Raw genomic sequence first — 16192 nt, 5'->3', positions numbered from 1 at the left:
TTATTTTTATGCATGATACGAAGAATTCTTAATTGTCCCAGGTTTTTCTTATTTTTTAAGTCTCATTTTTATATACACATTATGTGGATACCCTATATCATAAAGCAAAATGAAGCCCTCCTGGCAGCACTACAAGACGACTCCCTCCTCTCAACTCTTTCACTGTGAACTAATCTTCCTTTCCTGGTGTGATGCAGACTGCAAGTAACCGAATTAGGGATGTGGGACTGCAAAATTATGTCGCTGTTAAGAATGTCCATTTGACTGAGGACTAAATACCTGATTGCCTCACGTTTGCGATGGAAATACTGAAATTCATGTAGGAAGATGAAGTTACGTTTTCCTGAGGAGATGAGGGGCAGAGCCACGTATACCACGAACCCATCCCGTATGAAACTGAATATGTTGACATCTCTCTCATTAGTGGTTGTTTTAATGTTCTTTGCTGGGGTTAGTTTACCTTACATAGTGCCAGGATGCCGTTGAAAAATTCTGGGAACTCTCAATGCTGAGATTTACGAATGGTAAAAAGAGTCTGGTCAATTCGAGGATTGGACATAATTTTATCCTGAAGAAGAGTGTATTAGCTTCCAGCAGGATAATCACCCAGTTCATATAAAAAAAAGGCTGTTCAGTGATGGTCTGATTTGCAGGCAAGGATCGAGGTGATGCCCTGGCCTCCGAATAGTCTTGACCTGAATTCCATTGAGAATGTCTGGGGTTTAATGAAGAGTACTCTGCAGGAAGAAGTGGTCCTTAAAGTGAGTTTCTTCCGGACACTCGCTGCTTCTGTGCCTAATTGACTTCGAGTAGTCAGAGCACGAGGGTTGGCAGACACAATACTGATTTGTGTTTGCTTATGATTTGTTTTATTTGTAGAGACTGACATTAAATCTCAAGGCATATTTTTATTTTCTTTCTTGCCTCATCCTCGAGTGAAAGGACAAAATTTCAGGGAATAAGTAAAAAAATACTCATAATTAATATGATACTATCCATGTATGGTAACATCCACATATCTCCTAGCTAAAAGGGATCAGTATAATTGGAAAGAAAAAACCCATCCGCTCACTAAGAAGTTTTGAACCTACGCCAGTGCCATATATGCCACACAGTCAGTTCAATCCAAAGCTTCCTTCCATCCAGCTAACACAGGGTTCCCTGACTCACTTTGTTTCTTTCTGATGTACTGTATTCCCATTTGTGTTTATTTGTGGAGGTAACAGTAAAGTCTCAGGCCATATTTTTACTTTCTTTCTTGTGTAGTTCTCGAGCCCAGAGTGAATGAGTCAAGAAACCACGTAATATGTCGTCATAATCTCTGACTACTGTAAAGGTTTTTGTGTAAACCCACCATTCTTGACAGTTATCAAGGGTGCACTCATTCATTTCTTGAGCAACTGTACAAACCATACAGAACGGGCGAGTTAGCTGTTCGTTTAGATTCACTTAGTTGTGAGCTTTTATTTGAGAGACAGTGGGTCAGAATTCCACTGTCGTTGACCCTGAATATCGTTTTCCATGGTTTCCCATTTTCAAACAAGGCAAATGCTTTCCCCCCTTTATGTTGCCAAAAACCTTCAATGTGATAGCGTGATGTTGAACCATTAGCAAGAAAAACTATAAGGAATTTAATAACCAACCTGATGTCTGAAGTATCCCCATTTACTTCAGTTAGCACCTGCTTACCAAGTTCTACCATGGAATCAACTGAAACAAAGAATTTACATAAAAATGCTGTGAATGACTATCAAAATAGTCTTACATAACATACGTCAATTCTGGATAGTAATTTATTACCATTAGGTTCTTCAGTCTGCTGAAACTAGTTTATGAATAAATAACATTTAGACAATACCTGAAAAAGGAAACATATAATAACAGATTATACCTGATAAAGAAATAGCTTAATTATAATAAATGTTTCCGAAGAACATTGAAATTTATCGAACATTTCCGTTGATAAATTATTCCAATGCCTTATTCCTAAACCTATAAATGAATATCTGCTGCAGTTCATCCTCTTAAATTCCAACTTTAACTTCATGGGTATTATGATCTTTCCTACTTTTAAAAGCTCCACACAAGTTTATTCATCTACTAATGTCATTCCACGCTATCTCTCTAATGACAGTGCGGAACATACTGCTTATGTCTCGAATATTATTACAATATATATTTTTTTAAGTCCACTTAAAAAAAAAAAAAATTGTAATAATATTCGAGACATACGTCATCTTCAATACGGAACCAAAATGAGAATAGTTACTTGTAACATACTGCTTAGTCGAGCAGCCCATCTTCATACTCCTAAGTCTTCCCAGCACAAAACCTGCAACATTTTTGTAACGCTACTCTTTTGTCAGAAAGCATCCAGAATAAATGTTGCTGCTTTTCTTCAGATCTTTCCCATTTCTCAAGTCAAGTAATCCTGGTGAAGGTCCCATACGCTGGAGCCTTAATCTAATTGGGGTCTTACCAGACCACTTATACACACTCTCTTTCACATTCTTACTACAACCCTTAAATACCCTCATAATCAGATCTGTATCCTTTCTTTACAACCTTGCTAATGTGATTACACTAATGAAGATCATTCCTTACATTAACTCGTAGGTACCTCCTCCAGTGATCCCCATGTGGTACTATTACCCCATCAAGACAGTAATTAAAGCAGAAAACTTTTCCTCTTAGTGAAACTTACAACCTGAATTTTCATCTTGTTTACCATCATACTACTGTCTTCAGCCCATTTCACAACATTGTAGCAGTTTTTTTTTTAAATTATATATATTTTTTTTTTGCACTCACAATTCTGTAACTTCACCAACTCACCAGAGTTAACATTTTTGTTATTGCCCCTCTGTTCTAGTTATCTATTAGTGTTAGTATCTAGGCTGGAATGGAAGCTTATCTATTTTCCGCTAATGAAAATGCACATTACATTTCCAACCTGAGCATTTCTGGATTACGAGTGCAATGTTCATTTGATGGTGTAGTGTCGTCCCCCCCCCCCCGGTATCACTGTAAAGGTAGTTAGCATGTTTTCCTAACTTCTACATTTCTTTTTGTTTTATTAGATTAAAAAACTAAATACAAATTAGCAAATTTATTAGTCAAACATAGTTTTGTTACACATGTAATATTACTGGGTTTCTAAATAAATATTTACAATTCCACCTAATAAACAATCTCTACTTCGCCACCCCCTAGTTTTCTCCAACAAAATAGGTCCTCCCTACTTCTGCCATTGTTAGTTATTTTACTACCCAAGTAACAATATTCATCTACTTACTTCAAGACTTCACAATTTCCTGTATCACCTGACTTCACTTGAATGCACTCCATTACTTTTGTTTTAGACTTTATTTTCATCTTGTACTCCTTCACCAAAGATTCTGTCCATAACATTCAGCAATTTCTCCAGATCTTCTGCACACTCAGATAAAGTAATAATATCGGTAAATCTCAGGGCTTTAATTTCCTATTCCTGGAACGTGATTCCCTTTCCAAATTCCTCTTTCACTTCCTTTACAGCCTGTTCTATATAAACACTGAAATCGAAGGGGAACAAAAGGCAGCCTTGCCTCACTCTTTTCTGGAATACTGCTTCGTTTTCAAAGCCCCCAATTCTTATCACTGCAAGACGGATTTTTATACAGAATGCAGATAATAATTCTTTCTTGGTATCCGATCGTGATCATCTTCAGAATCTCAAATAGCTTGGTCCAATCAACATTATGGAATGCCTTTTCTAGATCTACGAACGTCATGTATGTGGGCTTGTTCTTAATTCGGTCCTCTAAGATTAGACAAAGTTCAGGACTGTTTCACGTGTTCCTACATTTCTTCTGAAGCCAAACTGAACTTCTCCCAACTCAGATACAACTTGTTACAACTTGTTTTTCCATTGTTCTGTAAATAATATGTATTAAAATTTTGCAGGTGTGAGATATTAATACTAATGGTGCAGTAGTTTCCACACTTGTCAGCACCTGCTTTCTTAGGAATAGGTATCACAACATTCTGCCGAAGATCACATGGCACTTCTCCCATATCATACAACTTACACACTAAATGGAATAATCTCACCATTCTGGTTTCTCCAAAAGCAGTCCGTATAAATCATCAATTCCAAGTGACTTGTTTGTATTTAGGTATCTCAAAGATCTGTCAAATTCTGACTTCAAAATTGGGCCTGCAATTTCTTCAGCATCAACAGACTTATCTTATAATAGAACCATATCATCTAGGCCTACTACTTTGCCTTGATACAACTGTTAGATATATTCCTGTCATCTTTCAGCCAAGATTTCCTTTCTCCAAAGGCCACATTTCCTAGGACCAGACAACCTTTGACATCCTTGCAGTTCTCCTTCAGCCATTCTTCCTTAGCTAACTTGCACTTTCTACTTCATTCTTTAATCGCCTGTATTCTTTTCTGCCCACTTCATTCCTAGCATTCTTGTATTTTCATCATTCATCAATCAGGTTTAGTATCTCCTGAGTTATCCACTGATTCTTAGTTGATCTTTTCTTCCTTCCTAAAATTTCCTCAGCAGCCCTACTGACGTCATTTTTCATGACTATCCACTCTTCCTCTATTGTGTTTCCTTCAGCCTTTTCATTTAGTCCTTGTGCAACATGTTCCTTGAAACAATCCCTCACACTCTTTTCTTTCAACTTGTCTAGATCCCATCTCCTTGCATTCCTTCCTTTTTTCAATTTCTTCAATTTCAGATGGCATTTCATGACCTACAAGTTGCGGTCAGGGTCCACATCTGCTCCCAGGAAAGTCCTGCAATCCAACACCTAGTTTCTGAATCTCTGCCTAATCATAATGAAGTCTATTTGATACCATCCAGTGTCTCCAGGTCTAGTCCACATATACAGCCGTTGTTTGAGGTGTTTGAACCAAGTATAGTAAAACGTCGTTAAGACGTTTCTGCAGGGGTCAACAAAAATGAACGTGTTAAGCGAGAAAACTAACTACTGAATATATGAATAAAAACTAACCAACAGGGATATGGGAACACTATAGATACTATTTTTTCCGACATGAAGGCATTCTGCGTTGTGTATCCACGGGTACAGTGAGAACTGTATCTACCATTTCTCAAGATGTTAAGTATTAATTTTTTTTTTTGCAAGTTACTTTACGTTGTACCGACACAGATAGGTCTTATGGCGACAATGGGACAGGAAAGGCCTAGGAATGGGAAGGAAGCAGCTGTGGACTTAATTAAGGAACAGCCCCAGCATTTGCCTGGTGTGAAAATGGGAAACCACGGAAAACCATCTTCAGGGCTACAAACAGTGGGGTTCGAACCCACTCTCTCCCAGATGCAAGCTCACAGCCGCGCGCCCCTAACCACATGTCCAACTCGTCCGGTGGAAAGTATTAAAAGGTCAACAGAGACTGCAGCGGGTCATCTAGAAACCATTTCCACTTACATACTACAATCCCAGAAATGGACGATCAGTCGTTTTCATTGGTCAGCTTTGAAAGACGACCTTTCCACGTCGTGGGAGTGAATTTATCCTCTGCTGACTATTAAGATGCCAGATACCATACCACCTGGACTACGTTTACGAAATAAAAAACATACGCCTCAACCCAGGATCGAACCCTTGACCTCCTGCATGCTAACCCAAACTCTATCCACTGCACCAACTGTACAGCACGACTAATGTGTGCTGACATAGGTAGTTACCCTACATGTGGTTACAGTGTTGCCAGATTGCCACTCTTCAATGTCCTTTTTCTGCCGGATATACTCGCAGGATGAAGTTTTGTGAGAGACGTTTTATTGCTGGCATGTGAGGAGTTGTGCTGCGACGCCCGAGTGCGCGAATTTCGCTTCACCCTTTATAACAGAAAAAGAATTGGTTCTAACACTGTTCCTTGGGGTACTCCGATTTTTACTTGAGCACTTTTACTTAGAGTATCCTTGATGCGATAGGTATGTGTATATGTTCCTAATCCTGATACAGGGTACCGTATCACGTGACAAACATTCACCACACTTCACCGTACCACTGTTCGACTTGTTGGCTGAATGGTCAGTGTACCGGCCTTCGGTTCAGAGGGTCCCGGGTTCGATTCCCGGCCGGGTCGGGGATTTTAACCTTCATTGGTTAATTCCAACGGCCCGGGGGCTGGGTGTTTGTGCTGTCCCCAACGTCCCTGCAACTCCCGCACCACATATAACACTATCCTCCACCACAACAACACGCAGTTAGCTACGCATGGCAGATGCCGCCCACCCTCATCGGAGGGTCTGCCTTACAAGGGCTGCACTCGGCTAGAAATAGCCACATGAAATTAAATTAACCGTACCACTCAACACAAAATTCATTTCTAACTTCTGAATGGAATGCGGAATACAAGCACAAATAGACTCACTGTGTTATTCAGCAATCTTGTTGCTAACCGGGAAGCAAACTTGAACATTCCTGAGGCTAACAGCTTGCTCCCAGAATGTGCAACTTATCCTGTGAAGTTCAGGAATTTAAGGCCTTTTTCCATAATCACACAACTGTGGCGCCGGATCTTACCTGAGTTGGAAACCATGTTTGTTTCACAAGGGATGACAAATAACATTTTTAGGGCTAGGAAAAATGTGATCGTACTAAGCGGTAATAGCAAAAATTGGTGATGTGATAAGCGAGGTATTTTTATATAGATTTAATACAATGAGAATCGGGACTTCGAATTTACGATGTGGTAAGCAGGAAAACGTGTTAATGAGGAATGCACTAACGAGGTTTCACTGTATAAGCAAGGACTAAATTATGATCGGTGCAGAATTCAACCAGCCGATTCCTCTTTCATTCCTTTGTCCCCATCCGAATTCTCCTACACCATTACCTTCTCTTCCTTGACCTACCACTTCATTCCAGTCACCCATCACAATTAGATTCTTGTCAGCTTTTACATATTGTATTAAAACTTTCCTCTCTTCATCTGTTATTTTGATGGCTATAAACCTATAGACCTGCACTATTCTGGTAGGCAATGGCTTGGTGCCTATCTTGACTTAAACAATCCTTTCAGTATGCTGGTCATAGCAGCTTACCCGCTGTCCTATTTTTTAAAATTCATTATTAATCCAATTCCTGCATTTTTCCTGTCTGATTTTGTGTTGATAATTCTGTAGATGCCTGACCAAAAATCCAGCTCTTCCTGCCAATGTACTTCACTTATACCACTACATCTAATTTTAGCCTATCCATTACCCTTTTCAGATTCTCTAACCTACCCACAGTGATTCAAACTTCAAGCTCCAACTCTCAGAATGTTAGTATTCACCTTCCTGAAGATTGCCCCCCCTCGTGTAGTCCCCACCTGGAGATCCGAATGGGAGACTATTTTACCTTCAGAATATTTTACCTGGTGGGAAGCCATCAACAGTACATCATTCTTCACTCATACAGAGAGAGAGCTGCATGTCCTCAGGAGTTAGTTACAGCTGCAGTTTCCCACTGCTTTCAGATGCGCAGCAATAACAACACAGCTAAGCCATGTTAAGTATTAATGCAAGACCATATCACTCAATCATCTAGACTGCTGCCCTTGCAACTTCCGAAAACCTGCTACCCCCCTTTCGATGAACCATTAGTTAGTCTGGTCTCTCAATAGATACCCATCTGATATGATTGAACCTGCAGCTTGGCTATGTGCTTCACTGGGTCATACAAGTCTCCCCATCACAAAGGTGACATGGTTTGCATGGGAGAACAATTTTCATATCAGAGTAATTAATAGAGTGCAAATGTAGATACTGATGTTTTTAAAGGAACAAGTTAATTATTAAAAATGTAAGAGTAATCGACTGTCATGGGTATCAGGGCAGGAAGAAAGTGTGAGACAACTATAGAAAGAGGTAGGATTAATTGCTAGCTGAAGAAGTAATTTGTAATAGAGTGGTGCTGCTGACTGTTCTGCATTGTGGACCTGTTCTTTGGTGGCAAAGAGCAAGTCTTTATGTAGGGTTTTAAACCATTCTTCTCCATTGTTTTAACTGAAGTAAATTAATTTCTCCAACCTTGCTTTAAAAATTGTGATATATTTTTAAACGGATAGATGAGAGAATAACAACAATTAGAAGTGTCATGGTAACGGATCTATAAAATCTTGATCAATCGGATTTTTTATGCTCATTCTGAAAAACACCAACTTGCTCCCCTTCATTATAGACTGTAGTGCCTTTCAGCGTTCACTCTGTAAATCTTTGTGAATTTATTAAACGCCTCCACAATGCACTATTTGTAACTAGCTCTGTGGCCTTGTTTAGTTGCATACCCCTAATCTTTAAATCATTAGAAAATGAATCTAACCATCGTCATCTTGGTCTCCCTCTTCTCTTACCCTCCAAGATGAGTCCATTATTCTCCTATGTAAACTATCTTCCTCCATCTTACATGATCCCACCACCAAAGCCGGTTTATGCATACCGCTTCATTCACCAAGTTCAATTCCAACAGCTTTTTCCTCATTCAGAGTGCCCTGCTGCCACTGCTCCCACCTATTTGTACCAGCGATCTTACTCACTACCTTCAGATCTGTTACTTCCAACTTATGAATAAGATATCCTGAGTCCACTGCGATTTCACTCGCGAACATAAAAATCAATCTGATGTAAAGACAGTTTCGTCCAGGAGCTTACTTCTTTCTTACAGAATACTCTTGATCGCAACTGCGAGCTCACTGCAATAGTTTTGCTGGACCTCAATTCAATCTCACTTACTATACTAACATACTGGGAGAATACACATCCTAAATAGTTCTAATGATCTGTGTGTTCCAGTTTTGTATTCCCAATCAGACATTCAATTCTCTTAGGTTTCTTCCGTACTGACATCACTTTAGTCTTAGACAAGCTATTTTCATATCATAATCACTGCACATATTTTCAAGTTCCAAAAGTATTAGATTGCAGGCTTTAAGCACTATCTGCCATTACGACAAATTTGTCAACATAGGCCAAACTGCTTACTACATTTCCACCTAATTGAATCCCTCCCTGCAAATTTATACCTTTCAATAGATGAATCATGTACAGTACACTATGAACAAGAAATGTGAAAGATTACAGCCTTGTCCAACACCTGTAAGTACCTTGAACCGCAAACTTATTCTACCATGAAGTCTCACTGCAGCCCAACTGTCAAAATAAATGCTTCTGATTGCCTCTAATAATATATCCTTAATCCCACAATCCCTCAGTACAGCTAATTTCTTTTTCCCTGGTACTTTGTCGCATGCCTTCTCTAAATGTACTAAAATGGTTTGGGTCATATAGCTATAAGCTTGCGTTCGGGAGACAGTGAGTTCGAACCCTACAGTTGGCAGCCCTGAAGATGGTTTTCTGTAGTTTCCCATTTTCACACCAGGCAAATGCTGTACCTCAGTTAAGGCCACACTTGCTTTTCCTTCCCACTTCTAGTTCTTTCGTATCCCATAGTCACCGTAAGACCTATCTGTGTCAGTGCGACATAAAGCAGATTGTAAAGAAAGAGAACTAAACATAAACATAACAGTCTATTCCTCTCGGAACATTTTTCAATTATCTAACGCATATTGAAAATCTGATCTTGACAGCCCCCCCTTGTGCTCTGAAACCACAATGGTTTTCATCCAACTTACTCTCAACCATTAATTGCACACTCTCTTCCAAAATGCCAGTGAACAACATGCCTGGTATAATGATCAATGAAATTTCTTGATAGTTGCCTAGTTGTACTTCCTCTTTAAAAAATAATCACCACCACCACCGCGATAGTTGTTGCAATACTTCCTCTTCCTTTGCTTATGAATAGGTGCAATTACTGCTTTTTGCCAATCAGAAGGTACCTTAATAATATTCCATGCTAATATTATTACTCTGTGAAGCCTTTTCACGATATTTCACCATTTCAGGTCTAATTTCATCTATTCCTGCTGCATTGTGACAATGGAGCTTATTTACCATCCTTTCCACTTCCTTGAGTGTAATTTCACTAACATCATTGTCCTCCTCCCATCAGCTCAGTTGTTCATAACATCAACAGAGAGTTCCTTTCACATTGTGAAGATCTTTTAAATATTGCTCCCACCTGTCCAGTATTTATTTTGTTTATTGTATGGCTTTTAGTGCCGGAGTATTCAAGCAACACGTTTAGCTCGCCTGGTGCATGTCTACTTCACGGCCATGGGCGACCTGCATAGCTGTATATGGGATGATAATGAGACAGAGAGAGGATGAAACCTGGTGTCGGCACATAGCCTACTCCTGTTGCGCTACACCAATAGGCTGCTCAAGACTTAATGTCGCCACAAGACAGATAAATCACCATCAACAGGATCATATGCTCTCACTCCATATGAACACTGCAGAAAAATTTGGAAATGAATCCAGGCTTCCCAGCATGCAAATCTAGTGTTTAGACATTGTTTATCACCACCTCTCCTACCTGCTAGACATTTTTCTGATGGCGACATTTTTTTCCCCACCAATGGGACTCAAACCGGCTAACCAAAGTGTGAGACATATAGACTTAAAGCCTTAAACATCATGGCCACAAGGCAATGATTCTCTGGGATCAACTATGAGTTCACCTGATTTACCCCAAAACACTACTTATTTCCTTTTTCCCTCCCTTTCTAAGATTCTATATAACCGTCCAGTATGGTTTCACTGCTGCTCGACCAAGCCTTCGCAGATTATCACCAAAATATTCCCAAGACTTTCTTTTTGGATTCGACAATTAATTCTTTTGCTCTGTTTCTATCATCTATGTACAATTCCCTGTCTGTATCACTTCATGTTTGGAGCTATTTCTGGTAGGCCTTCTTCCTACGTTTACAAGCTGCCCTCACTTAATCACTCCACCAAGATGTTTGCTTTTTCCCCATCATTACACACAGCTCTTCCTATATATTCCCTTGCTGTTTCTACTAAAGCATCCCTGCATGCAACTCGTTCTTTATCTAAATCCTGAACCTGCTTACTGTCTATTGTTTGCAACTTTTCACTCATCATATCCATGTACTTCTGTTTCATTTCCTCATCCTGGAGATTCTCTACCCCTTTTCAAATCAAATCAAATCAAAATCTCTTTATTTGCAAATGAGGTGTCTACCTCGGTGGCAAATGGTACACTAAAATACATTATTGTCAAGCACTAAATTTTAAATTAACAGGAGACGAAGAAAATTTTCCTAGAATACAATATTATACAATTTACGCTAATATTTTTTTCTATTAAACACACACATCATCCTTAATAAATTTATATTGCTTACAAAATTCTACTTATAATATCTTACAAACATAGTCAACTCATATACAGTACGGTATGTGAAATTACTTCTAATAATACTATACAACTGGTATAAGATTAAAATTAACATTGAATTTATTTACATATTTATATTTTACCCATTTTGGAACCTAAGTAGCATAACGACCTGCTGCGTCTTAACCAGAGCCCCTTTTGCCACCACTTTTCAGAGTTCCTGAAGGGCCTTCACAGCTACCGTAGCGGACCCAGGGCCCTCGAAGTCCCCACTGTACTTCACCCCTACAGGCAGTCCCCTACTTGGGCTGTCCAAACTCCTTAGACCAGGGGATGGAATTAATTTAATCACACACATTTATTATTTACAATATCCTGCACTGGTCGAATGCCCTCTAACATTTAATTTATTATCTCTGTTGTTGTTTATTCTCTTCTTGAATAGCTGTACAGATTTTGGAAAAGGATCAAACACTACCCCTGGTAAACTGTTCCACTCCTTCACGCCCTTCCCAATGAAAGAAAATTTACCCCAATCGCTTCTGCTAAAATTCCTTCTAATTTTGTACTTGTGGTCAGTTCTACCAATATAATTATTTTCCAACCGAAGCCTCTCACGGATATCTCCCCATGCTTCTTCTCCTGTATAGGCTCTATATAATCCTATAAGTCTAGTTTTCTCTCTTCTCTTACTTAAAGTTTCCCACCCAAGTTCCTTTAACATTTCTGATACACTACTCTTTCTCCTGAAATCCCCTGTTACAAACCTTGCTGCTTTCCTCTGCACACCATCTAGTTCTTTTATTAGGTATTCTTGGTGAGGATCCCAAACACTGTTTGCATATTCCAATAATGGACGAACCATACTTAAGTAACTTTTTTCTTTTAATTCTTTGTTGCATCCTTTAAGTAGTCTCATTATGACATGTAACGATCTGTATGCTTTCCCAACAATGTCATCAACATGACCCTTCCAGTGCAAATTACTTTCAAATCTCACACCTAAGTATTTGCACTTGCCATCTTTTGGGATAACTACCTCATCCAAAGTATATTCAAATTCAGTTTTAAAGCTCCTGTTTGTAAATGTTGTAACAGTTGATTTGCCTCCATTAACCTTCATATTATTTTCTTCAACCCATTCTTGGATACTGTCAAGGTCCCTTTGTAATTCTGAACAATCCTCAATGTTATTTATTTCCCTATAAACAATTATGTCATCTGCATACAATCTTATTTTCGATGTTATATTGTTCCCTAAATCATTTGCGTATATTAAGAAAAGTAACGGACCGATTATACTACCCTGTGCAATTCCCTTCCAGACTTTCTCTTCCTGTGATATATTATTTCCTACTTTGACTTTCTGAACCCTTGAATTTAAAAATGTTCTTATCCAACGTATAACCCTTACATCCAATCCTATTCCCTCCAATTTCTTTAATAATATTCCATGTTCCACTCTATCAAAGGCTTTGGAAAGATCTATGGCTATGCAATCTAACTGGCCTCCTGAATCTAACTGATCTGATATGTCCTGCTGAAATCCCACCAGTTGTGCCTCGCAAGAAAATTTCTTTCTAAATCCATACTGGCTCCTCATGAACCAATTTTTATCATCACATATCCCTCTGATGTACTTTGCTATTAAACTCTCCAGTATTTTACAAACTATACTGGTCAGGCTGATTGGTCTGTAGTTCTCTGGTTTCCTTTTATCACCCTTTCCTTTATAAATTGGTATTATTATAGATTCCTTCCATTCCTTTGGTATCACACTATTATTTATGACATAGTCAAAGAGAAATGTTAAATAAGGCACTATAAACCACCCCATTGTCTTTAATACCTCCCCAGTAATTTTATCACTTCCTGCTGCTTTTCCTTGCTGAAGCAGTTGGATTTCTCTGAAAATATCTTCATTTGTGAATGAGAAGCTTCTTGTTTCCCTCTGTGTCTCTCCCTCTCTATCTTCTGTTACGGTTTCCAAGTCCTGACAATCTTCTACTGAATCTCGGAATTCCCTACTAAAGAGGTTTGCTTTCTCAGTATCTGTTAAATAGTGTTCACCCCCCTCTCCCACCATTGTAGGAATTTGGATTCCTTTTCCTTTTTGATTCCTAATATAGGAATACAGCTTTTTCCATTTCCCTTTGTGGTCATTACCCTCTTGAAGAATGCCATTCATATAATTCTCTTTTGCTTCCTTTTTCACTCTATTCAGTTCCCTCATTAGCTGTTTTCTACTTTCTCTACTCTCCCTACCTTCTTTGATTTTCCTGTTTACTATTCTACATTTTCTTTTTAATTTTCTTATTTCCCTTGTGTAATAAACAGGGTCTGAGGTCATTTTACCCTTCTTAACAGGTACAAATCTCTTCTCTCCTTCCCAAATGATTCCTTTAAATTTAGCCCAAAGTGTATCCACATTATTCCCTTCACTTATCCAACAACTGAATTGTGATTTAAGGTAAGTCCCAAATTCATCAACTTTAGTTTTTCTGTATAATTTCTTGTCTTTTGTGAACCTCTTATTAAGCATTTTTGCTACAAGTCCTACATCCATTATTACAGCCTTATGGTCACCTATTCCTTCAATTACCTCAGTTTTATCAACAATTTCCCATGGTTTAACCAAGAATACATCTAGCAGGTTATTGAGACGAGTTGGTTCTTGTACTACTTGTGTAAATCCTCCCTCCCAAATTAACTTATTTGCCAGTTTCTGTTCATGGGCTTCACTTGCAGCTCCATTCCATTCAACTTCAGGCAAGTTTAGATCTCCCCCAATTATTACCGTATCATTATTGTTTTTATGAGTATAATCTATTATTTTCTCAAATATTTCCATGTCTCTTTCCTCTCTTCCAGGCCTATATGTTCCTATAATTCCCACCTCCTTCATATTATCACAAACTAATTTTATCCCTATTTCATCCCTTTCATCAGTAAACCATTCATGCGAACAATAAGTTTCCTTCACCAGAATAAATACCCCTCCTCCCTTTTTATCTCCTCGGTCTCTACGATAGACTGTATACCCTTCTGGAAATACTTCTGTATTACCCACCCCTTCTCTCAACCACGATTCCACTCCTATCACCACATCCGTCTCATAAGATTCCATCAATGTACCGCATTTTAATTGTTTATTTACTACACTCTGACAGTTTACCAAGAGCAATCTCAGACCTCCTTCCTCCCTAAAACTTGACTGTTGCAATTGGGTAACGTTTGACTCATGAGTTGAGAACTTCCCTGGAACCCAGATCCTTGTACATAGATCTTGATTTAAGGGTCTGGGTTTTCTGGCAAGTTTCCCTGTATGTGCCAGTTTAGTGGTATGGGTTTTCTTAAGTACAGATTAGTTTGCAAATCTCTGTTGATAATTGTAGCAATTTGTCTACAGAGAGTTGCTTTTCCATTACCATTTAGATGTAACCCATGTCTAGTGAACATTTGCCTGCCAAGACGTAAAGTATCTACTACATAGACATTTCTAAAACTCTTACTTAATCTCTTGATTCTTATATTTACATCATGTACAGCTTTGTTCACACATGAGTCCTCTAAAAGGTCATACCTGGGTGGCACATTTACTACAATTACTTTTGAATCAGGTAGTTTGGAAATCTTACCTCTGAGAGTCGTAATTAATTAATTAATTCCTCACCTTCATTTGCAGCAATGTCATTTGTACCACTCACAATCACCACATAATTGTCCTTCTCTAACACAGGATCACAACTTGAAAGGACGTCTTCAGTTTTGGCACCTGGTTTTATTAGTCCTAAAACCTCAGTCTCTGGATTCTGCAGCTCATCCTTGATGCCTTCTGCCATACCCGCCCTTGACTGTCTGCGTAGAGATGAATCTTTGGCGATCTTGACTTTCGGTTGGTTTTCTTCTTCTGTAGCTTACCTCCACTGGATTTAAAATTATTTGGAAAACTTGGTGTGTCTTCTTCTGGAACTTGCTGCAATAACTGAAATCTATTTTGGCACTGCAAAGAGCTTTTTCCCGGTTTTAAGTTGTACGTAGTTTCTCCCATATGTTTAACATTAGGCCTAAAATGGCCACGCGTCACTTCCGTCCACGGCGATCTTTCTTCTCCAATGTCTTCTTTATCTTCCAGTTTCTTTATTCTGTCCTTTAAGCTTTCATTTTCATGTTTCAGAGCGCATAAGTCCTCTTGTAGCACTCCTAAAATCTTAATTATAGTTTCGTAAGTCTCTCTTTCTTGTTGTTCTGCTTCACTCTCAGTTTGTTTACACTCGGGACACAGCCACTCACTTTCTTCAATATCAGTCCTATTTACAATATTTGCACAACGAAAATGGTACCATTCATCACACTTACGACACAGAATCCCATTTTTAACTACTCTTCTGCATTTGCCACATTTTTCACTGCATCTTACACCATTATCTACTATGGATATTACAGACTCACACACAGTAGTCGCCATCTTGAATCTTTTTTCATCTGCAGACAGGTTTCACTTTCTCTACTGTAGGCCTAGAGATACTTAATTCACTACAGAGCAGACAGTGGTCTGTATCACTGAAAAATCTCTGGAATACCCGCATATTCCATTTCGTTTTGAAAAGTCAGCTTTTATGTTGACTAGATGAACAACATTTGCACTGCACCTCAAAAGTACGAGAAGTCTGAAGAGCAGACTAACACAAAGACAAGCAGTGTACATAACCATAAAAATACTCCACAAAGAATGTGACTTGCAGCCTTCCTTAGAATATAATTGAGTTCAATAGAATAAAATTTTGGCTGTGAGTAAAACGAAGTTCATTTTCTACCCAGGTACTCATTACTTCTCATAAGAATACTTATGGGAAGTATGAATCAAAATGAAGATCACTATTCGAAGGTTGCCTTAGAAGCTTAGTCAAAA

The 16192-nt window shown here is 38.7% G+C and overlaps 1 protein-coding gene across 2 annotated transcripts in view; it reads right to left on the bottom strand.

The window, feature by feature from the left end:
- LOC136862972 (adenosine 5'-monophosphoramidase HINT3) overlaps positions 1 to 16192 on the bottom strand; it is a 63578-nt gene that overhangs the window by 26442 nt on the left and 20944 nt on the right. For both annotated transcript variants that reach the window (XM_067139269.2, XM_068226230.1), the window contains exon 3: positions 1644 to 1710. In XM_067139269.2, coding sequence (XP_066995370.1) covers positions 1644 to 1710 — 67 coding nt within the window. The remainder of the gene's footprint in view (positions 1 to 1643; positions 1711 to 16192) is intronic.

This window comes from Anabrus simplex, chromosome 2 (assembly GCF_040414725.1).
Source record: "Anabrus simplex isolate iqAnaSimp1 chromosome 2, ASM4041472v1, whole genome shotgun sequence".
NCBI lineage: Eukaryota > Metazoa > Arthropoda > Insecta > Orthoptera > Tettigoniidae > Anabrus > Anabrus simplex.
Note: the sequence above shows the minus strand (reverse complement) of the source record. Positions and strands in the feature narration are given on the sequence as shown.